At 59.3% G+C, this 23,080-nt stretch overlaps 1 protein-coding gene across 1 annotated transcript in view; it reads left to right on the top strand.

The window, feature by feature from the left end:
• Positions 1-6: 6 nt before the first annotated feature.
• DOC2B (double C2 domain beta) overlaps positions 7-23,080 on the top strand; it is a 66,403-nt gene continuing 43,329 nt past the window's right edge. The window contains exons 1-3 of the mRNA XM_019511153.1: positions 7-385; positions 14,643-14,722; positions 20,995-21,069. Coding sequence (XP_019366698.1) covers positions 55-385; positions 14,643-14,722; positions 20,995-21,069 — 486 coding nt within the window. The 5' untranslated portion in view covers positions 7-54. The remainder of the gene's footprint in view (positions 386-14,642; positions 14,723-20,994; positions 21,070-23,080) is intronic.

Below are 23,080 nucleotides of genomic sequence, written 5' to 3'. Positions count from 1 at the left end.
CCTCCCCCTCGCCGCGCTATTCTCCGGGGGTGCTTCCCGCCGAGAGCCGCATGCATGACACTCCGAAAAGGAGAGAAAATGACCATCAGCATCCAGGAGCACATGGCCATTGACGTCTGCCCCGGCCCCATCAAGCCCATCAAGCAGATCTCGGACTACTTCCCCCGTTTCCCCCGCGGCCTCCCCGCCACTGTTAGCCGCAGCAACACCCTGCGCTCTGCCGTCAGCCAGTCGTCCGTCAGCCCCTCCGAGACGCCCCGGGAAGAGGATGAGGACGTGGACCAGCTCTTCGGGGCGTACGGCACAACACCCACTGAGCCGCCGGCCCGGCGTGAGCCCGAGGAGGAGGTGGTGGATGCCGAGGGCTACGAGTCGGACGACTGCAGTAAGTTCCCAAGTTCCTGGGCGAGTTTGTCAGGCTCTTGTGACAGGTTGGATGGTGGGGGGCAGCTACCGTGTCCCCTGGGCTCCCGTTGCCATGCGGTGAAGTCTCCCAGCTGCTGGCCCCGCACCTTACTTCTCAGGGATGGGCTCTGATCTTTTTGGTGCATCACTACAGCTAAAGTCCTCCCTGCACAGAGTCCCAGGGCTTGGGATTGAGGGGACAAGCTGCCGTGCCTGGTGGGATCCATGGTGTGACAGGGCTGGGAGGCTGGAGCCTGAGCCGGGGAGTCTCCAAAGAGCCACCAGTTGCTGTGCCTGGCCGTGGCAGCAAGGTGCTACACTGCGAGCGTTTATCTGGCCCCTTGCCCTGCGGCTGGTGCAGCCCTGAGAGCCGTGTCCTGCTGAATCTGCGATAGTCGCCATCAGCATCGCCCAGCTCCCAGGCTCTGGCCATCCCCCTCGTGAACCCCTGGGCAGGCGGGAGTTGCATCCCAGGTGCTGCCCTTGCAGACCATAACCCCTCCCCACCCAAAATGCCTTTACAACCCCACAAAGAGCCCCGCAGCCCCTGGGCGCCTGCTGCTTGAAGGCACGGTGGCTGGGCTGTCTGGGAGTGTGATTAATCACAACGGGCCAGATCCTGCTGGGGGAAGAAGCCCCAGGAGAGCAGAGGAGGCTCTGCCCCCGGGCAGGATCTGGCCCAAAGTGTGATGAGAGGAGGGGTGGGGGGCGGTTCGGAGCTGACCTGTGTAGGGCTGGCAGGGGGGGAAGGCTCCCAGGGGCTGGCAGACCCTGGGCAGGGCTGGCTGTGGGGAGGCTGTGCTGTCTTCTGGGGAGTGCCCCCAGCCTGTGTTGCTGCGTCTGTATCCCCGCTCTGTGCCAGAAGCCAGTTAAATCGGGCTGTGGGCTTGATCCTGATCCCCACAGCAGGCTCCTGACACCCCCACAGTTACTCTAGCGCAACACGGCTGTGGCCGGAGCAGGATTTTGCCATGGAGGCACTGCCCAAAGTGCTGCCAAAGTGCCCTTCTCCATGGGGATGCTTGGACTGTGGGGACTCGAGCCCACGCCCTCGTGGCGGGGGTCGGGGGTGAGCCCCCTGGGCATCTCGCTGTATGATAGAGGAGAGCGCGCAGGAAGCCACGCTTCTCCCAGCCAGGCAGCGAATAGTGACTTTGTCCAGATCGGGGTTATTTGCTGGTCTGATTATTAGATTGTCTCGGCTCATTCTCATGGTAAAAAGCAGAGCAGTGAGCGCTAGTGAGCAAGGTGCTGGGGCCAGGCGCGCTCTCAGGCCCACGGGGTCACGTGGGTGGGCACCAGAGGTCAGAGCTGGTGCTGCAGAAGCTGGCTCCAGGCGGGTGGGTGTCTGGAAGGGCTCTGGTGGCTGCTGCCTCCATGCCAGCCTTAATTGACACCAGTGGAATCAATTAAACTGGTTTCCAGTGGGCAGCTGGTGTTTGTCTCTTTACAGCCCGAGCTGAAAAGCGTGGCTCCTGCAGCATAACAGGTGGCAGCCAAACTGCTGAGGCTGTGCTGCCAGATGTGGGGTTTTTCCACTGGTAGCGATGCAGCAGTGAAGCTCTTCCTGCTGGAGGCAGAGCAGGTGAAGCCCTGGGTCCCAGCCCATGTGGCGGGAGGGTAACCCTGTCCCTCCCGGCCGACCCCCATGCTCCCCGAGAAGCTAGACCAGGGTCGCTGTCCCTGGTAGACAGGGGCACAGAGGGGTGTGGGGCTTGCTGGGTGGCCTGTCGGAGGTGGGTAGCATGCACAAACCCCCATCGCTCTGGTCACCAGGATGTCCACTGGGGCGGGGGAGTAGCAGAGCACTGCAGCAGACAGGGCAGGTGCCTTGGAGGGGTGCAGGCCAGAGCAGCCCCTCTCCCCAGCTGCTTTTAGTCTCCCCTACCTGCTACTGCGGACCCACACTGTGTGTGCTCGCTCCACTTGGGCAGGGGTGCTAGGAGTGGCCCCGGGCGCCCCAGCATCAGCCACCGCCCTGCACTGCCGGGTCCTCACAGCCTGAGGGGCCACGTGAGCAGGACGGTGAATAGAGGCTGGCCAGCCCCGTCTCAGCTGTGGCCTCAGTGCGGTGCTTGCTCATGCTCTCAGGATCCCCACAAGCGCAGAGCCCCCAGCACGCCTCGCCCCCTCCCGGCAGACGCCCCTGCGTGTTAGGGTGTCCAGCCTCTGCCGCCCCCTGCACAGCGTGGGTTTGCTCCCTGCAGCAGGTGTGGATACTGTAACCCTCCTGCTCCTCTGCACCCCCTTTCAGCCCTCCCTTTCCAGGCTGGCTCTCCCTGCCCCGGTGTGCGGGGAAGGGAGAGGGGCTGAGCCTCGGGACAGACTAGGTGAGGACTCCTGGGTTTCAGCTCCAGGGACAGCAGCTTTCAGAGGCCGAGCATCTTTCCCCCTTGACCTTCTCAGAGGTCCTGCCAACTCCCCCCAGCCTGGCCATCACAGGGAGGAGACCCCGGCCTGCTCCCAAGGTGAGCAGTGCATTTCAGGCTGGCGTTTAGCAGGATGGAGGTGTACGGACCAGGATCCTTCTGAGGAGCGGAGTAGGGCAGAAACCTAGGGGTGGCAGTTCCCGGCTGCAGGGAAGAGGCATGTCAGGCAGGCCCTGCCATTGCACGAGGAGATAGGGTCGAGGCTCAGCTTGGCCCTCCCCTGGCCTGGGAAGGGAAGGCCAAGTGACCCCAGGAGCAAGCGCCGGGAAGGGGAGGCAGTGGGAGGTGCGGGTGGAGCGGCAGCGAGGCGCCGCAGTGCCGGAGGGGCAGGCCCAGCCACTCGCTTACAGCAGGTCTGTGGGGAGACGGGGAGGATCCAGCGGAGCAGAGGAAAACAATTCACATCCCCATGGACCCGTGCTAAGCAGCCTGTGGGGTGGCAGCTGGGAGCCAGTGGAGACCGTCAGACTCCCCCCAGCAGAGCCGAGAGTGGGGGCGGTGGGTGCTCCCCGCGGGGGGCTGTTGGGGGCTTGTGAGGCCTGCTGAGGGCCACAAGCTACAGGGGCAAGTCCCTGAGCCTTGGGGCAGCTGGGTGCTTGTAGTCAGGGCCCAGCTATGACCAGCCCAGGCCTTTAGCCAAGCCAGCTCCTGTCTGCACCCAGTCGCCCGCTCTGCCATAACAAGGCTGGTGCTTCCCTGCTCGCTGGAGCAGGGGGTGAAGACAAGTGTGTCCGGGTGCCCTGGGGATGGGTGGGCCCGTGGCACCCAGCAACATGTGGGAGGGTGCCTCACTGTGCCTTGCGCTTTGCCACCTCTAATGATGGGGCCGCTCGCGGGGCTGATTTGTCTTGTGGCTGGGACTTCCTGAAGTTGAACCCTTTGTTCCTCCATGTGTTTGCATCAGTTGGTTTTCATTGTTCTTAATTGAGCTGCTAATGAGGTGTCAAAACACTTATGCAAATTAGGGAGAAGAAGCAGCGAGGGGCGTGTTGGGGCTGGAGGGAAGACGAGACAAGCCCCTGCCAAATCTTAGGCTGGCGCATGGCACTGGAGTAGCAGCTGTGTTTGCCTCGTGGCTTTGGGGAAGGAGCTTGCTGTGTCTGCCCAGGGACATCACAGCCCTCCCTCTGTTCCTGGGAGCCTGTGCCCTCCAGTTGCCCTGAGAGGGGTCTACACCAGGGGCGGGCAATTATTTCGGGCAGAGGGCCGCTTACTGAGTGTTGGCAAGCCATCGGGGGCCGCATGACAGGCAGCCAGAGGCAGATAAATATTAATTTTCTAAATTTTTTAGGGGCCCCTGGGCTGGATAGAACGGCCTGGCAGGCCGCACGTGGTCCACAGGCTGCGTTATGCCCACCTCTGGTCTACGCGTTGCGCCCGTCCCCTCCATAGTTGGTCATAATCGCATAGAGCTCAAATTTGGTGTTCCAGGCCCTTGCCTTGTAACCACACCAGGAGCATAAGGATGCCTGGGTCTGCTGATGGGATATTAATTATTCCTCTATTATTTGCTGCTGTCCAGGGAAAGTGGCCGAGCAGTCCTTCAGGGAGGCATAAACTCACTATACCTGTTCTCTAGCCTCCCTTTCGGTTGCGCAGTCAGGTCACTGTCCAGAGTTTCGGTTGCTTGCAGGTGGGCTGCCAGGCTAGGGCCATAATTCGACTCGCAGGCAAAATAATCTAAGCAAGTGGCAGCTATGTGGCAGGGGAGGCATTGGTCGGGGACCCTCTCCATGATGCCATCGCTTCCTGACTTTGAGCAAAGTCACTTCCCTGCCAGGAGCATGAATTGGCACCTGTAGCACAAGTGGGCTCCTGCCCGTGCGGCTTGGTGAAGTGCTTTGGGATCCTGATGAAAGCCATGAGTAAGTCTTATGGGCTGATAGAAGTGTTCAGGAGTCACCAGAGGGTGCTCTTACACGCAGGCCAGTCATGGGTTCCCTATTAGCGTGTGAGCCAGATGGTAGCCTGGGAAGAAATGCTTTGTCAGTGTTGGTTTGCCCTGCAGCTGTCTGGGGGGGAAGGACCACCTCGCTCAGCTTCTCTCTTTGCAGAGGTAGTTCTTGAGACGGGGCGGCTTGCTGGGAACACCGGCATTGCTTTGTGGGTTAAGATACCTGGAAGACACAATAACCTGCATGCTCCTTGCAGCTGCCTCTGTTCCTCTGGGCTGGCACATGCATGGAAAGAAATCATATTACACTTAGTGCCCCCAGCCGTCTGCCTTGGGAAGCCAGCCCAGGCCCCCAGGTTGTGCTGCTCAGCACAGGGGCAGGAGCCTTGGCAACATCAGCTGGAAAAAATGCTGGTTCAGGCTCTGGATCAAAGGCCTGCCCTGATGTATTGCATCTACTGACATCTGCTAGAAGTGATTCAGTGAGTGAGGCTGCTTAGAGAGACACTTATTTTGGGCAAAGAGGATCTTGAAGGAGCCAAAGTCATAATAAAGATATCACTTGCCAGCTGTTTCAAGGAGGGATAAGAACCACAGTGCTGAGGGATGCAGAGACTGCGGATGATACGCCAGCACCCGCACACGACAAAGGAGGTGCTAGCAAAGGTGCTGGAGGGAAGAAGCACAGGGGGGAAACTGCTGTGAAGAGATTGGGGTATTTACATCTGAAAAGCAGCTCCTCGGCATATGCCACCCCTGCTATTTATAACGGCTGGTTTGTCTTTTCAGTCCAGATTATGCAGAAAGAGTATTTGTACTAAACAAACTGCTGCGGGTTTCCTCTGGAGCCTGGACGAGATTCTAGGGGCCTTGTGGGCCGTGTGTGGGCTTGGCCCAGCCTGCTAGCCAGCGGCCACCTTTGCGTGCACGAGCGAGGCATCGCACCCGAGGTCTGACTGCAGGGAAGGGCCGGGCACACTTTGCAAGTGGAGAGAGGCAAGAGCTGGCCACTGGGCCAAAGGGCAGCTTGAGCCACTGCCGGTCAGCCCGTGCCTTCCCCCTGCAGGTGAATTCACACGCTTGAAGGGGATTTATGGAGGAGAGACTGTTTCCCCTGTACTCCCTGCCCTATGAAGGTGTGCCGTGCTGCTGCCTGCTTTCAGGGAGCTGCCCTGGCCCATGGCAAGAGGTGGCTGCATGGCAGTGGTGGGGGTGCAGCTGGCTAATAACCGGTCCCTCGAGCACTCTGGCAACTTTTGGGCCCTCCGTGAAGGGGGATGACTTTGTCTTCCTGAGGCAGCGCAGCTGGCCGGCATTGTCCGACCCGAGCAGAATGCTCCTCTCTTGGGTACTCGGGCAGCCCCTAGTCCCTGAGCACGTCGCCGTCCCCTTTGCGAAGGAGGGGGAAGGGGGCACCTTCCTGACCGGGACCTGAGGGCCAGAGAAGCTAAGGACCTCGCCAAAGGTCACACAGGAAGTCTGTGGCAGGGCTGTGGAGTCCTAGGCTGGGGGCCTGCTGCTCGCATACCTTAGTGCCCCCCTGTTGGCTTACACTCCCTGGGCCAAATTCAGGGCGGGTGCCATTGCTGCCTGAGGCAAGCGGACCTGCACCCACTTGCACCACAGCTAAATTTGCTCCTGCACCAAGCCGAGGATGGTGTGTGAGGGAAGCCTAGCTGGGCATGAGCTGTGTGACAAAGCCTGGGGGTCAGGGCAGACGGCCAGGTCGTGCCTTGTCCCTACAGGCCGTGTCTGTCCCTCACTTGCTGCAGGAAGGGCCCAGACAGGTGCAGGAGTCCCAGGCTTGTGAGCTCTCCTCACACCCGCTCACTTTATGGGCCTGCTCTGCACGCCCCCAGCAGCCTGCCATTTATTAACCTTTTAATCCATCCTCTCCTTTGCCGGCTCTGCAGGGGCCCAGAGCACCGGGCAGGCTCCTTGCAGAGGCAGCCGCTGGCAGCAGCGTGTGCAGGGATGAGAAAAGCAAACTCAGTGACTGTGCATAGCCAAGATCCCAGTTGGTGGGTTTGCTTCTGTTGGGCACCAGTCAGTTGGCTGGAGCCCGGGACAAGTCTCCCCAGACACCAGCAAGCTTCTCATCGGGTTTCTTTCCCCCTTCCTGGCTCCACTGACATGAATGATGGCTCCCAGGTGCTGCACCTTTGCTAAGCATCCTCCCGCCCTGCAGTGCTGTGTTTCGTTGGCCCAGGGAAACTAGCTCTGGAATTGCATCTGTTCGCGTGGGACTGCGACTGCCCTGCCAGCAGGTACCTGCCATGGCTGTGCATGGGCACAGCAGTGCCTGGGTGCGGTGCTGCAGAGGAGCAGCCCGAGGGGCTGCATGCTCTCAGCTGCCTGGGACACTGGCTGGCTTGTGGAGGTCAAATCTGCAGGGACTGCTGTGTCTCAGCCTGCAGGTACTTCCAAGGTTTGTCTTCAGCATCGCTCTCCCTCTTCGGCAGGCGTTTCCCTGGGGCCAGTCACACTGTGGTAGACAGATGCTTCCCCTCCTGGCACAGCCGGCTGGGCCACCAGCTAGTGGGCCTCTGCCTGGCCCCGTACTGTAGCACTCAGGGCCTCAGCCGCCCGGCGGGTGTGGGTGCACCTGCTCTTCCCGGCCTCTCCATAAACCGTCAGGTCATCCCTGCTGAGCTTGGTGTGGGCCACGGCCCCCCTGCTCCCCACTCTTTCCTCCTTAGGTTGATAGCAGTGGCAGGTTCTGGTCGCTGTTAATTGCAGCCCCGTATTTCATTAGCGAGAGAGAGAGGGATTTGAAGGCCACTTCTAAATTGAAATTGCTGAATGTCTAATTGCTCATGACATCGGGGACCATTTACTACTGTAAAACCTAATTGTGTCTCCAAACTGCTCTGGGCAGATAAGTCTTGCACTGAACGCTCTTTGGTGGAGGAGACGGGTGACTGGCCCGCAGAGCATCCCACCAGCTCGCTCCACGAGGAAACTTCTCCTGTTCTGGAGCGTGCTGGGGCTTTGTGGCCCTTGTTCCTGGCAGGTGTGAAGAGTTTTGGAAACCTCACGTGCCCGGGGAAGGTGACAGCTGCAAGAAGCAGAGTGTTGTTACCTCCTTGCTCCCAGTCCGCTGACTCCTGCCTTGCACGCTGAACTCGGCTCTCTCCTTTCCCCTGAAGACAGACATGTCTGTAATTGGAAGAAGGGGCCTGCCCCTTTCCCCTGTGTTAGCTACACATCATGGGCACGGTCCATCCAGCCTCCCCATGGTGCTGGCTCGAGTCACGTCCTGGTGAAACACCAGTGGGGGTCTCTCCTGGCACCACTCCGCTCCCCATTACCCACCGTGGACTTTCTCTCGGCTTACAGCAGCAAAACAGAGGCAGTTGCTACACCTTTAAACCCTTGGTGGGAGCTCAGTGTCTTCCTCTTTGCCTCTGCCTCCGCAGCACGGTGTGCAGGGCTCTGGGCTGTGGTGTCATTGCACCCCAAACCTGGGACCCGGGGCGGTCGGATTAGGCAGAAGCAAGGATGCTGCCAGGGAGGCGCTAGTCGCACATCTCGGAGACAGCAGGAACCTCGCTCTTCTTCGAGTTGTTTGCTGACATTTTACAGGGGGCTGTAAGTGCACAGCATTACTCGCTGCCTTTCAGGCCCTTTAAAATTAGCTCCTTTGCAAGGAAGAATTAAAGCGGTGGGAGAATGGGGGCCTGTCTTTTATGGAGCATTGAAAAACCTCATCTGAAGGTGACTGAACCTGCGCTTTCTGTAAGGGTGAGCTAATCCAGCCAATCCCCCGGCAGCCTTTTCACTGCGCTGCTCTGATCTGCCTGGCACAAAATCCATGAGCAGATTATCTTGGGAGCAGTAATGCTGATAAGCACAGGGACTTAAAGCGTGCAGACACCTCTTTAATTAGTTCTGGGGCGTTTTTCCAGTGCACACCTCCAGCCCCTCCGCCACACGGCCTCGCCCAGTGTTTCTGTACAGTCCCTGATACGTGATGCTTTGCAGAAACAGGAACAGTGGGAGAAAGAGGGAACCTCCCCACTCCTCCTCCTTTAGCCAGGACTGGGCTTTTCCCCGCAGTTGCTTTGCTTTGCTCCAGTGGCACGAACAAGGGGCCTTCCTCCACTTCGCTTCCTTGGGAGGCACCATAACCCCAAGTTCAATATGCCTGTTGGCCAAGGTGGATCTGAGTCTTTCCTCTCTCTGTGAACAGGGGAATGTCTCAGATCTAGACCCTAATTTTGCACTGGATTTAACCGATTGGGGTGATACCTCAATGCCACAGCATCCTTGTGGCCTGCTGGTCGCTGCGCTGTGCTGGAAAGAGCCACGGCTTCCTATCATCCCTGCCTAAGCGGGCCCAATAGTGGAGGAGACAAATAGAGATTTATTGTTGCTTCTTCCCTTTCATCCTGAGGGTATAAATAGAAGCTCCCTCAGCCTCCCAGTCACCCTGGGCACTGATGGGAAATGTCAGCAATAAACAACTTCTGCAGACCTGGCCAATAATAGCCATGTCAACTGCTGCATCCTACCACTCCATCGGCTTTTGGGCTCCAGACAAACAAGATGTGTCTCAAGGCTGTGTTTGGAGACGCATCTGCATCTTATTCCACCCAGTAATAAAGCTGGGGCCCGTTGAATTAATCAAAGCGTCCACGGGTCGGCAGTAAACGAGACCACATTCCCATAGAACGGGAGAGTTATTCTTCAGAGTCCGGCGTTCAGCGCTGAACCCCGGCCTCCCGCTCTCCATCGCGCTCTCAGGCAGCGCGCACAGATAAAGGATCAAAACCTGCTAATGAGGCAGGCCGCCTAATGGTTAGTTTATCATTGGAGCAGAATAAAAACAATATGTCCTGGGTGCTGCCCAGGGACTGTGAAGTGTCACCTCTACAGCTCCTTACAAAGACCCTTTTTTTTTATTTGCAGCCTGTCTGATGAAAGGTTAGTGTCAGAAAGGCCTTGAAGAGGTTGAATGTTTTCCTGATCTAATTGCTGCCCTTTTGTCATTTAGATGCTCACTTCTCTAATTAAAAGGACTGTCTTAATTTCCCTCTCATATGCAAAGATGGATAAAAATGGGCAGAAAGTATCAGAACAAGCAGAGATCCTGTAGCTGGGTGAAGAGGCTTGTCCAGAGCTTGCAGACGTCTTGGGGAGTTTTGTAGTGGAGTCAAGAGTCTCTACAGTTGGCCTGTAACCCTCTTCTCCGGAAACACAGAAATGCTCCTGTGGAACCTGGCATACTGCGGCGAATGGCACGCAGGTGACACGAGAAAGGGGTCCACATACGCTGCTTGTTCTTGGCTTTGCCTGCTGCTTTTCTGTGACGTCGGTATGCTCAGCTAGGAACGTGCCGCCCATCGGGTCCACTGCCAAATAGTTACACTTGTGATTCCCTGGAGTGCTTCCCCTGGGGTGCCGTTATCCAGGTGGCAGCTGGGCGATGCTCTTGGGTTGGATATGCTGCTTTCAGTGAGAGCTGGGCACCGACATTCCTCATGGAAATAGATGATGGCATTGCCCTGAGGCCTAGGGGACATGAAGACGGATCCATTAGAGGTGGGGAGATGCCCCTGGTGATAGGGGCTGGGTTAAGTACGGCAGGGTAGGACCCATACCTCCTGCGTCCCATCTGCTGCTCTGACCCAGCATTGCTGCTTCCTCTTGCCCTGCCCTTAGGGTGCAGCTGGGCTGTGCACTGCCGGCTTGGAGCTTGCCTGCCGGCAGCCTCGGTAGCACCATGGAGCAGGATGGATGCAAGTAACCCTTCCGTTCCCCAGACCACAGAAAGCCCCAGGACAGAGAAAAGGCCTAATCCATCTGCCAAGGAGACAGACGGCTGCTCCAGGCACACTGGGCTTTTCTGAGAGGCAGCGTAGAAGCAGGCAAGCATCTGCTTCAGTGCTGCGGTGCCTCCCTGTTTTGTCTGCCCTGCTGCAAACGGGACATCTCTGTGAGGGCAAAGAGGCGCTCGGGGCTGTCACCATCCCCTGGCCCAAGTTCACTTTTGAGCCAAGCCTGTAATTTAAATTCTGAATCACCAAATCCATCAAGTGCAGACGCTGCTCTTGTTGGGATGAAATGGGGGACCCTCTAGCTGAGCTCGGGACGGTCGGACTTGGGGATCTCAGCAGCAGATGCGTCTGTTCCCTGGCAGGCCCTGACTCTGGGCAGGGACTTCAGCAAGGAGCGCCAAGGTCTGCTGGCTCATGCTAGCCACTGGTTGATAGTGTGCAACGGGAACGAGATCCGTACGTCCGTTCGCCTGTTTACCAGGGAGCATGCAGCTAATTATAGCCACAGCTTGGAGGGCTGTGCAAGGCTTGGCTGGAGCCCACTCCTCCCTGCCATCTGAGTAATGCTAATGATCTTATGCTGATATAATTGCTCAGCCCACGGGCCAAAGGCACTTGACACACTCCCTGCAGAGATCACTTCCTGGGCACTGAATGCTGCCACCTGGTTTGGAGCATGGCACTGCTTTCCTCACTCTTGGAGAGGATCTGACGTGAATCCCACTAGAAAAGGTCAAACGCTCGGTGGGCCAGGACCAGAACCTCTTGCTGTCGCTGCCCGCTTCTTCGATGCCCGTCATGTGCAAGTCACATCTGGCTGAGGACGTGGCTGCAAAGGGAACTGGCCTGAATAGCAAGTGCAGCATTCAGCGCTTGCGGAATAGCTTGTGTGGGTGCTGAGACCTGAAAGAAACCTTGGGGCATCTTGAGAGCGAACAAGTCACAGCCTGAACGGGGGGAAAATCATGCTGCGTGCACTGGGGAGGGCTGGGTGCTGGATGCTCGTATGGTTTTACAGAGAGCTTTTCCCTGTGTGAATGCTAGCCCTCAGCTTGCTCCAGGGCTTTCTGGGTCCAGCACAAGTCTGTCCATTCACCGCAGTGTCTTGGCTGCAGGTCTCACCGGGGATGGGCAATTGAAAGAGAATGATGTTATTTGCTGAACTGCAAGTGGGTTTATGACCTTCTCAGGTGTAGTTTAAAATCTGGGGCCAAACTGGCCCTGTGAACAGAGCCCCAGTGCCCCTGCTCGGTGGGAGGTGTACTTGCTTTCCACACTTGCTCACTCTGTTTATACCAGGCGGGATGGCAGCGAGCCCAGGTGTGATGCCGGCATTTCAGCGCGCTGGTCTGTGGCTTTGAACACAGGCACATAGGAGCAGGTCTGGCTCTGTGCACGCAGGACTGACACACGGGACACCTGCGAACACGGGAGTTGGCCGTTCGTTCACATATCTGAGCAGAGCAGTTGGGTGGGATTTGGAGTCCCTGTAGAGGCTGCTTATCTCCTGCTGCAGGGAGTGCCACGTGCCCTCTCGACTGTGGGGACCTGTCACCTACCCATGACGGGCATCTCGCAGTGTTTGCTCCTCTCAGCCAGAGGGGATGGATCCTGCTGCTCAAGGCCCCCCCAGCCTCTGGGGATTAGACACTGCCATGGCACAGTGATGCTTGCAGGCAGCCCTAAGCCCTCTGTGTGGGGGGCTGTTAAACCCCAGGGCTCCCCAGCAGGACCAGGCACTGCTGGCTGCCTTCAGGCAAACGGGATCCCAAGAGCAGTAGCTGAATGCATTTCCCAGCTCCTGCCTCTCCAGGCCCAGCTGCGTCTGTCCCTCGCTCAGTGTCTCTCGGCCGTGTTGCAGCATGTGGCCGCGCGTCCTTCCTGGGGAGCCCGGCGCAGAGCTGGTCGGCCAGACGGACAGTGCCTCTGGCTGCACCGTGGGCCAGCAGCCCGGAGAAGGGACACGAAGCAGGGGAACCAGGACTTCTGTGTGGGAGACGCTTGTCAGTGGGTGACAGCCTTGCAGGGATGGGGGGTCTGGGAGGTAAGTGTAGATGACAGGAGGGGAGGTTGGAAGAGCTGAACTGATACAGCACAGGGAAGAGGACATGCAGGGTGGGGCCTGATGGCAGTCCTTGGATACGGAGGGCTGTTATAAAAAGGAGGGTGGTCCATCGGTAGTTCTCAGAGGACTGGGCAAGAAGTCAGGGGCTTAAACTGGGTCAGACATGAGGCCAGGGTGGTTAGGCACTGGAGCAGGTGGCTGAGAAAGCTGCGGAAACCCTGCTGGGCTGGTGAGCCAAAGAGCTGCGTGTGCTGGTTCAGAGGGTGGCTGGACCCCCAGCCCTCCCGAGGGCCTGCCAGCCTCCTGCTTCTCCTCGGGGATCCTCTCTTCTCCCCACGGCGCATGGCGCGGAGGAAGCTGTGTCCTCATCTTGGCTCCCGAGGGGAGCGCGCGGTTGATGCAGCACCTGTTGCCTGCAGCTGCCAAGCACGGAGGGAAGTCTGCAGCCGGTGTCAGGCTGGATGGAGGTCATGCTCCAGTGCTGCAGCCATCTGCCGTCGAGGGGATGCTGTGCAGCGCCCATGCCAGATGGCTGGGCTGTTAATTGCTCTCGCTGCTCTTTGTCCAGGGCAGTGTGGGATCAGGGATGATGCATGTGATTCAGGGATCAGGGACGATCCAGCATTCAGGGGTGATGCATGTGAAACTTAGTGGCAGCCCAGGCCCAAAATGCCAGTGCGTGGGAGCTGCACACTGAACATGAAGCGCACAGAAACGGGCCGGCTCCAGGGCACCGGAGGGGGATGAGCTGGACTCTCTGTGGGCAAAGTGAAGTCAGTGGAGCTCGGGCAGTTACAGCAGCAGGAGGTGGTGTATTTGCTGCCAGTGTTGGTGCTGCGGTGTCGACACAGTCATTGAGATCCCCGCGGCCGGAGACAGACGGGGACCTCTCTCGCTATCTGCTTGGGTTTGCAGATCCCTGCTAGCGTCCGAGGGGCAGAGGAGGCTCTGGGCGCGCGGCTGAGACCCGGGAGGTGCTCTGGGACTTGCTGCTTCCTAATGCTCCTCGTAGTTGATCAGATGGGGGCTAGTGGGCAAGGAAACAGCCCTCAATGCCGACGAGGCTCCCTGTACTAGCCTGCCCCTCTGCAGGGGCAGAGCAAGCCACGGAGAGCCCCTGCTCCCAGAAAAGCCACAGGACAGTAGCCCCTCGCTGTCCCAGTGCAGATCCTTCCCGGCCCTTGGTGGTCCCTGGCCTGGCAGCTCCCGGGCTTGTTCTTTAGGCCTGCGGCTCTTTGCTGTGCTGGTGCTGTGCATGCCCCGCGAGGAGCTCACCGCTCCCCATGCACATGGCCCCTCATGCCAGCCCAGCTCCCGCTGGCAGGCTGCAGGCACAGGCCCTCCACGCGGGTTTGGCCCGATGTTCCCGCCATGGCCGCTAGAGGCCGCCGGGCCACTTGTAGAGCAGGCAGCAGCCGTGGCAGCAGGGAGTGCAGGGGTCTCTGGGCTTGGGGTCCCCAGCCTGCCCCAGCCTGCGACAGGACAGTAGGGCCTGCGAGGAGGGGCAGGGGAGGTGGTTTCCTGGGGGGTGGGTGGTGGCTGCCCCAGCTGCAGCGCCTGTCAGCCCACAGGGCTGTGGCCAGGTGGACTCTGTGCCATCACCAGGGAAGGGAAGGGCCAGGCATGGCTTCCACTCCAGCAGAAGCTCCGGGGCAGCGGGGACTCTCCCCAGGGGTGCCCAGCCTCGCGTGCCTCGCTGCCTGGGCACGGCTGTGGGTTCACGCGGAGTGGACTGGCAGCTGCGTGGTGTCAGCTGCACACGTTAGTGCCTCGCCAGAGCCAAGGTGTTGCCTTCCCCTGCAGGCCTGCGAGCCCTGTCCTGCTCCCACCAGAGCCACAGGAGGCTTCTTGTACCCACGGGGTTGGGGCCACGGAGCTGTGTGTGCATGGCCGGAGGTGCCAGGACCCTCATGGCAGCGCAGCGCAGCACCAGGCTCGCTGGCTGGTTCGCAGCAGGCTGACCGGGGAGGGGGCTGTTGCTGGGAGCTGCTCGCACCCCCACAAGCCCATAACCTGGCAGCAATCCCTTCCGGGGTGACAGGCTGATCACGGCCTCTTTTCTTTTACAGCCACACTGGGGACGTTGGATTTCAGCCTGCTGTACGATCAGGAGAACAACGCGCTCCACTGCACAATCAACAGAGCCAAGGTACGTCTCTGTCGGCAGGCCTCCGTATACACACATTGCCCGACCTCTGCCCGGCCTCCCATGGCTGCTCGCCCGCCTGTGCTCAGCCATGGGCTCCAGTGCTGCCGTTCTTGAAGTATTTGCTAGAATTAAATAGAGATGTGGACGTGGTGCTGGGCCAAGCCCACTGTGGCACTCGCGGGAGCGTGGGCACAGGGTGGCTGGAAGGGGGAGTGAGGAGGGGGACAAGCAATCACTCGCTTGGACCTGGCAGGTCTCCATCTCCCTGCTCTAGTTCTCTTTTTTCTCCTTTGGCTTCTCCCTTCTCTTTCCTTCCTCTCGCTGGTTTGCACTTTTTCCCCCCTTCCTTTGTTTTCCCTCTTCATCTCCCTGGTCTGTGCTCCTCGGTCGCAGTCCTCTGCAGCGGGCAGCATCTAGGCCCCATCATGCCAGAAACGACACACGCAGGGGAAGCAGCAGGGACCAGAGACGGGCTGGGGGTGTCTCCTGCAAACAGCAGATCCTGTTGGGAGAGCGGTGGATGCTTTGCTCCGGAGGTGGGGAGCGGCTGGCAGAGGGGGTCGGGAGATGACCACGGGGCCTGAGCCCAGGGTAGAGCTGTGAAGGACACAGCAAAGGGGCTGGAGCTGGGGTTTGCTGAGCTAAGCACCTGCCCTCCCCCTCTCTTCCCACGTAATTCGGAGCCGGGCGTGGGCCTGGTGTCATCTCAGCTGGGAGGAGGCTGGCCATTCGCCGTCAGGCAGCGCAGCGTCAGCATGTTGGATCAGCTGCTTGCTCCAGAGGTGGCCTCTGCAAACAGCTGGCAGACACCAGGCATTTCCTTGGCTTGCCGTCAGATGCCAAGGCTGGCATATCCCCACCTGCATGAGCATGGCGGAGCAGAGGGCTGTCCGTCAGCTGCCTTCCCGCCCGGCCCCGGGACTGGCAGGAGGCACCATGCCCAGCTCCCCATGTCCTGGAAGAGGAGGTGGAAAAGGGCTGGATCTGCAGCCCTGGGGCAGCAAACGCTGAACACGGCCACCGCTGCCGCGTGTCCCTCAGGCTGTCTGGCTCCAGGCTGCCAAAGGAAGCAAATCTCCCAGGACTTGGCGGCCAAGCCGCCCTGGGCCTTGTGCTGAGAGCTGCGTCCGGCCCTGTCCTCTGGCTGAATCAGCAGCAACTGTGAGCCCCTGCCCAGCCCCTCCTCCCCTCTCCAGAGGGGACTCACCCTCTCCCTTTCCACTCCCTAAATCGCTCGCGGTTGGAGAGATGCGGGCTCTTATCCTGGGATTTGGCAGCAGGACAGATAGTGCCAGGGTTGGAGGCAGGCCCAGAGGAGGGCTCTGGTGATGAGGAAAGCAGGACCAACAGTGCCGCCAGCTCCCCGGGGCCTGGCTTTGTGGGCGCACTGGCAGGAAGCCTGGGTGCCCCCCCGGGAGCCCCTGTTCCTCCCCAGCCACTACGGCCGGTTCGCCTGCCGGCCAAGGGAGCACAGGCGCCGAGGTCCACGCTGTGCTGGAGCTGCCCCACAGAGAACCGCTGCCTGAGCCGGGGGCAGGAGCCGCCCCTGCACGGCCTTAGGCTCAGACCTCCTCTCCCTGTCTCCACCATCCATTTCCTTCCCGCTCTCACTCTCTCACTCTTCTGTTTTGTTTCTCTCACCATCTGCTTGCTCTCATTCCACCTCTTGTCTGGGGAAAGCTGCCCAAGCTTGCGCACCGAAAGGTAAGAGGTCTCCTCCCCATCCTCACAACCGTAGCCTCTGTAGCAGAGCTTGGCATAGCCGTAGAGCCCTAGATTAGCTGGCGATGGACGCGAGGGGGCCTCGCTCTTCGAGCACCACAGAGGCTGGGCTGCCCCGGCCTCCCGCAGAGCCATCGCGCTGCAGCCTGTCGGGCTGAGGCTGAGAGGAAGGGGCGTCCTCTTGACTCTCAAAGTGGGGAAACCTCCTGTAAGCACCAGAGGCACCAGGGCTCCGCCACGGCCTCACCTCCGTCCCCTCCGTCTCTCCAGGAGCTCTCCAGCCCCCGCCTGCATGGGGTGCAGCTACGGTGCCAGACCTGGACAGTGATCTCCCATGTGTCCGTGACTGCCCCCTCCATGGCTTGGCCGGCTGACTCCCGCTCGCTGCTTTGGGAGGCGATTCTCCCCTCCCGCTGCTGAAGTCACTGGGCAGGGCTTTGTGATTAGCCCATGTCGTCCTCAAAGCTGCAATAAATTGGAGGAAGGGTGGGGGGCGAGGGAGGGAAAGAGGGAAGCAGCCGGTGTTGTTTTTGTACAGTCCCAGCCCTCAACCGGGGCACAGCCATGGTGTCGGCTTCTGCACAGTCTGGACCCTTGCACCACAATGGCTGCTGGCAGCTCCCCCCACCCTTGCAGCTGGCATTTCAAACTTCTCAGGATTTTAGCAGCCCTGGAAGCCCCGGTTTTCCCCATAAAGAAAATCTCCTTCTCTTTCCCTTCCCTTTGACCCATCCCTGCTCCTCTCTACGTAGTCTAATCTTCAGCCATTGTCTATCTGCTCGAGTGTCTCTCCTGAGCCCTTTTATCTTCTGCGCAGGGTCGGAGGGGGCTGAGCTGGTTCTTGGGCATATCCTGGTAGATATCTCACAGTGGGTTTAACCCTTTCTCTGGCAGTCCTTTGGGAAATGTGGGCAGGCTGGACAGCCAGTGGGCCCCACCTGATGCTAGTTCATCTGTTGCCTTTGGAGGTGCTTGCTCGGTTACTGTTTGTTTGCAGTAGGGCCTACAAAATGCCAGGGCTTCCCTGGCATGCAGAACAGGGCAATCCTGGGCTCGAGGGCTCCTGGCAGGGAGCACCGGGTGCCCAAAGGGGGCAGTCCCTTGAGCACTTGCCCAAGGCGAGCCTGACCGCACAGCATCCAGTGCAGTCGTCGCCGTGTCACCAGCGGGGTTGGGGTTGGCTGGGTTCCTTGGTGTGGGGATGGGGATGGGGATGGGGATGGGCTGCGATGGATGGAAACGCTGCCAGAACGAATGAGCTGTTGCCTGGACGGGCTGTGCTCCATGTTCAGGGTGGTTTGCGGATGGCAGAGAAGGGCTAACAAATGATTTGCGGTTAAGCCAGCGTAGTCCGGCTGGGGACAGGACCCGTTCCTCTGACTTGAGCCGCAGAGAGCCTGGGTGGCGCACGCATGTGATGCACCCGGGAGACGCAACAGCTGCTGAGCACAGTATCAGTCACTTCTAGATGGACCCACCACCCCCTGGCCACAAGGGCAAGCTCTCAGAGAGGGGCCGTCTGTCTGTCTGTGCGGCGCCGCTGTGGGACGACTGCAAGACAGAGTAATGCTAGTGGTAGTGGCTGGGTCCCTGTGCAGCTCCAGCGGGGCATCAGGGTCATGGAGAAGGATTGTCGTTGCTAGCTCAAGTGTGCAGACAAGGCAGGTCCTTCCTCATGGCCGTGCAGAGGAGACGGGAGGGGGCCAGCCAGGCCAGGCTCAGAAATGCCACGCTGATGTAACTGGGCTGGTGCAGGCCCTCAAACAGGCACTGGCACTTTTTCCATTTATCCAGGTCTCTCTGCACTGCCAGCCCTCCCCTGCTTTCCTCCGACATCGGTCCAGTGCAAGCTGTCCCAAATCCACAGCCAGTAACTTCACTGGCTTCCGGGCAGCATTTGGGAAGGGAAGGGCTGCGGTGCAGCTGGCACGCCTGTAGTGAACCGGCACGGCAGGCGGGTGGAGGCCCTACAGGGCCCTGCCTTCAGCTGCCCAGGTTAGCGTGACTGGCAGCCAGGCTGCTGGAAGTCCCCTGCTTTGCTCTGAGCGTGTCCTCGGCTGGACTCCACAGGCCTTGCCCTCCCAGCAGGGCCCGTGTGGCCCAGGGAGGACAGCGTCTAGGAGGGCCTGTGTACCTACGAGCGCAGGCAGCAGGGCAGCCCATCCCTAACCACGGTGTGACCTTGGCTGTGTCGCTGCTGGCTTGGTTTTCCCAGCTGCCCAGCCTGCCGTGGGCAGCCAGAGCTTCTGTGAAGAGCCCCTTGCTGCCCCGTGTCTCTGATTTCAGTGTTTCGAAACACAGGAATATTCTGCTGCTGCAAGATCCCCGGCAGAGAGGGGCCAGGAGCATCTGGTAGGGGCTCTCGGGTGTTTCCGGCAAATATTGGCACAGCCTGATGAGCTGTGGGACCCCTGGGCTCCAGCATGAACTCCCTGGGCTGGCTCCGAGCGGCTCGGAGAGTGCTAGGCAGGAGATCCACCTCCGCATGTGGAAGTGATGGTGGAATTGATCCATGTCTCCTGTGATTTCTGTGCCGTTCTAGCATGGACTTAATAAGCAGCCTGATCAGCACTGCTCATAATTAAATCCTATTGATCTGCCTGCAGCTAAACGCGGTTGGCGCGCAGAGTGGCTGGGAGGCGGCAGGGCCGCTGCTCTCCAAGAGACATGGTTGGGGCTGTCGTTCTGCCTTCGGGGGTGGATCTCAGCGGGTTGCATCTTGTGGAGGTCTGTGCATGGGGCTAGGGACCAGCTCCGTGTTAGTGCTTCGTGGCTCAGATGGCAGCACATAACTCAGCTTGATGTGAGCAGGTCTGAGTGCCTGTGGGAAGGGGAGGGGCTGTGGGCCAGCTTCAGTGTGGAAACAACAGGTGAATTTGCCCTGATGCCCCAGGGCGGCTTTGCAATGCCAGGTGGCCTGGCCTGTGCAGCTCAGCAGTTCTCTCCTCCGTCTGTGGTGCTACCATCCCTGCTCTTCCAAACATGAGTGTTTTCTAAGCGAAGCCTGTGGCTCCTGTAAGATTACTGGGTGCTCGGTGCGCTGCTAGAGCGTTATCTTAGGCACTGGCTTCCCCCCATGACCTGCAGTCTTTATAGCTGAGGGATCAAACAGCAGCAGGAAATGGTCTGAGTAGCTTATACCAAGATGCTCAAGGTCCTCGGCTGTGGGAAAAATAGGGCGATGGAGCAAGCAGCCTGGGCACGCCCTTCGGAGGTTTTTGGGACAAGGCTGGGGGAGGTCTGTCTGGAAACAGCGGGTCCTGCACTTGGGCAGGGTTGGACTGGATGGGCCATGGCGACCCTCCCAGCCCTGCTGTTCCAGTCCTGGGCCCAGCTCAGCCAGCGTATCTCAGCCTGGACCAGCAGGAGCTCCTTGCTGCTGCAGTCCCGGGCTCCCTGCACACAGCTCTGCTGCTGCCTGCCCCCTGCTATTCCTGCCCCCGACCTCATCCCCGAGCTGCTGTGCCAGTCGTATCGCATTAGTGCATCGATCCTGCAGCGAGTGACAAAGGGGCCTGGGGTGCAGGCGGGCACGGGCTCCCTCACTGATGTCCGAAGCCAGCGCATGCCTGTTCCCAGGAGCAAAACAGGCCCCTGATCTGCTCCCCCCAGGTCCCTGCTGAGGGCAGTCAGTATTCTCCGGACTGAAGGAGGCTTTAGGCTTGTCTTGGCGCCAGACAAACCTCCAGCACTGCAGCCCCCGTGTCCTCCTGCGCCTTCCCGTGGAAGACCCACTAAAGGGGCTGCCTCCTGCTAAGGGCTAAGGGCAGCTGGGCCAAAGGATGTGCCCAGGGGACACGGCTTGGTACAAAGTCTGGCAGCTCTCTGGGCTCATCCATGAGATCCAAGCCAGCCCCCATGGCAGGTGCAGGGGCCCTGTGTGCTGTGCACCTCCCCTGTCCTCGGCATTGAGGCTGCCAGGGCATAGCCCCGAACAAGGCCAGTGCCAGGGCCTTGCTTGTTGCCCAGGCCTAGCATGGGGTGCACGGCAGCGTGGGGGAACCTGCCAGGCTGGGCGCGTGGCTGCCCTGAGCTGCAGCTGCTTGGCCGTGGCAAGGTCACATCTGTTTCATTCTAAAATTAGCCACGCACCTAAATCAGATCAAGCAATTTGAGGGGGGAGGGAGGGGGAGAGCGGACGCGAGGCTCGTGACTGCTCCCCAGCCACCGCCACTCCCTTTGCCGTCTCGTGTCTGGTTAAAAAGCCTTTAATGGCCCTCTTCAAAGGTAACTGAATTGGAACGAATCGATGGGCAGATTGCGCGGCGGCCTGGCTTCCTCCAACCCTGGGCACAGGGCAGCCGCTTGTTCACTGATTGGATTTTCAGGTCCGCGCCAGGCCTGGCAGGAGGAGGCTGGGAACGAGGCAGGTTTTGGTCCCAGGCCCGGGGCTCCCCCCCATCACTCTCAGCACCGGGCATTACCCTTCAGCCCGGAGGAAGCATCTGAGCTGGGGCCCTGGGTCACAGCCCTCACCCTTGGTCTGAAGAGCAAAGAGCTGTGGTGTGCTGGAATTGTAACCTCTCCTCCTCTCCCTTTCTCCTCCTCAGGGCCTCAAGCCAATGGACCACAATGGCTTGGCAGATCCCTATGTCAAGTTGCACTTACTCCCGGGCGCTAGTAAGGTGAGTTGGGTTTTGAACCATCTGATTCCCTTTACGCGGCTTCTGTTTCGTGCTCAGAGGAGCTGATCCTGGTACATGCTTTGTGGCGGTTACCCTTCTTTGTGTCCTGTGACGTACAATGTTGTGGCTGTGGGTTCTCTGTAAAAGCCACTGTGTGAAATAACCGTGCGTCGTCCTTAAGGCTCAGGTGCTCAGCCAGCCTCCTGTTAACACACACGACAAGTTGCATCCCTGATCTGTTGGCGCCGCCAGTGTGCTTGGAGCTGTACGGTACAGAAAAAGAGGCAGTCCCCAGAGGGTACCTCTTTTGAAGGAGGCATGGAGGGGGTCAGATATTAGGCTGATGAGCAACACAGAAACGAACCTAAAGAGACAGGCAGTGGGCCGCGCCGGGGGAAGGACCCATTCTGTTTGCTCTCTTAGGGAGCCCCTCGCTTAGAGGTGCCCGTAGTGCTGGCATTCCCACCTTCGCACTTACTAGTTTCTATCAAAACTGGGATTAAGTTGCAAATGGTCCTTCTTTTATAAAAATACCTCCTGGGGAAACTGTTCAAGGAAACCAAGAATTTTTTTGTTTAAAGGAAATTTTTTCATGTCCCAGGTCAAATTAGCCAGATCAGTTCCAAATCCTTTGAGTCATTCAAGAACCATAATGGCCCTACTACCGGCAAGTATCCTTCAGCCCAGAATTTACAGCCTGGGGCTTCAGATACTTCCAGATCTTTTGGCAGGCACCCTACGAGCAGGCCCAAGCCTGGAGGCTTGGGGTCAGATGCCCCCAAGTTTCACTCGCCCTTGGCCGTACGGCTGCAGGAGCAAGCTAGGGAAGAGTCTCCCGTTTCCATAAAGTCAGCGTGTAGCCAAGATCCTTTGACTGCAAGCTAGCCAGTGGGAAGCTAACTATGAGGCTCTCGTAGGGAGTCCTGTCCGCGAGCAGACAAGGGTGCACCCTCCGCTACACTGCCATTTTAATTGCATTACCTCAGTCAGGGCATTTCCCCTGCTGCCACCCCAACTGGAGCAAAGAGATACAGCTGGGCCAGGAGTGTGATGGCATGAAAATGTAGCGTGACCTGAAGTTCACACGCAGCCTGGGGCTGATGGTGCTTCCAGAAGGAGGAGGAGGCCTTCAGATGAGACAGTGCCTGTGTTGAAAGCCTCACCTCCAGGAAGAGAGGCTCACTGGCCGTCTCCTCGTGGCTGTGGCAGCACCACCAGGCAACCTCCTTAATTACCTAGTCAGAGCAGCTTGGCTTTGGAGATTTGCAGCTCACATGGCTCTGGTCTCCTTGGCCAAGTTCTGAAGTGCCTGGGGCAGGAGGGGCAGAGCCCTCGGCAGAGGATGCCAGTCCGTGGGCATCGGGCACCAGGCTGGCCTGGGAGTGCTGCTCAAACGACCCCAGCAAGGTGATTGTCAAGCCTTCTCTTAGCCCCCAGGGTAGAAGCCAGCACCACTTCGCTTGGAAGTTGGTTCCAGACCCTAGCCGCCCTGACCGTGAAGTCGCGCCTCCTGATGTCTAGTCTGAATCTCCCCTCTGCCAGCTTGTGACCGTTATTCCTGGTCACTCCTGGCAGTGCTCGGGGGAACAGGGACTCCCCAATGCCTGCTGATGCCCTCTGACTAGATTGTAACAGGCCACTAGATCCCCCCTCAGCCTTCACTTGTGGAGGCTGAACAGGTTCAGGTCCCGTAGCCTCTCTTCGTAGGGCCTGCCCTGCTGCCCCCTGGTCATGCAAGTGGCCCCCTCTGGACCCTCTCGATGCTGTCCACGTCCCTCCTGAAGTGCGGCGCCCAGAACTGGACGCAGTACTCCAGCTGCAGCCTGACCAGTGCCGCATAGAGGGGGAGGATCACCTCCCTGGACCTGCTCGAGATGCATCTGTGGATGCATGACAAAGTGTGGTTGGCCTTCCTGACTGCGTCCCCACACTGCCGGGCCATGTTCATCTTGGAGTCAATGATGACTGCAAGATCCTTTTCCGCCTCTGCACTGATGAGAAGGGAGTTCCC

This window comes from Gavialis gangeticus, unplaced genomic scaffold (assembly GCF_001723915.1).
Source record: "Gavialis gangeticus isolate Ggan-Ray unplaced genomic scaffold, GavGan_comp1, whole genome shotgun sequence".
Classification (NCBI taxonomy): domain Eukaryota; kingdom Metazoa; phylum Chordata; order Crocodylia; family Gavialidae; genus Gavialis; species Gavialis gangeticus.
The sequence above is the reverse complement of the archived record's forward strand: the minus strand, read 5'-3'. Positions and strand labels throughout refer to the sequence as shown.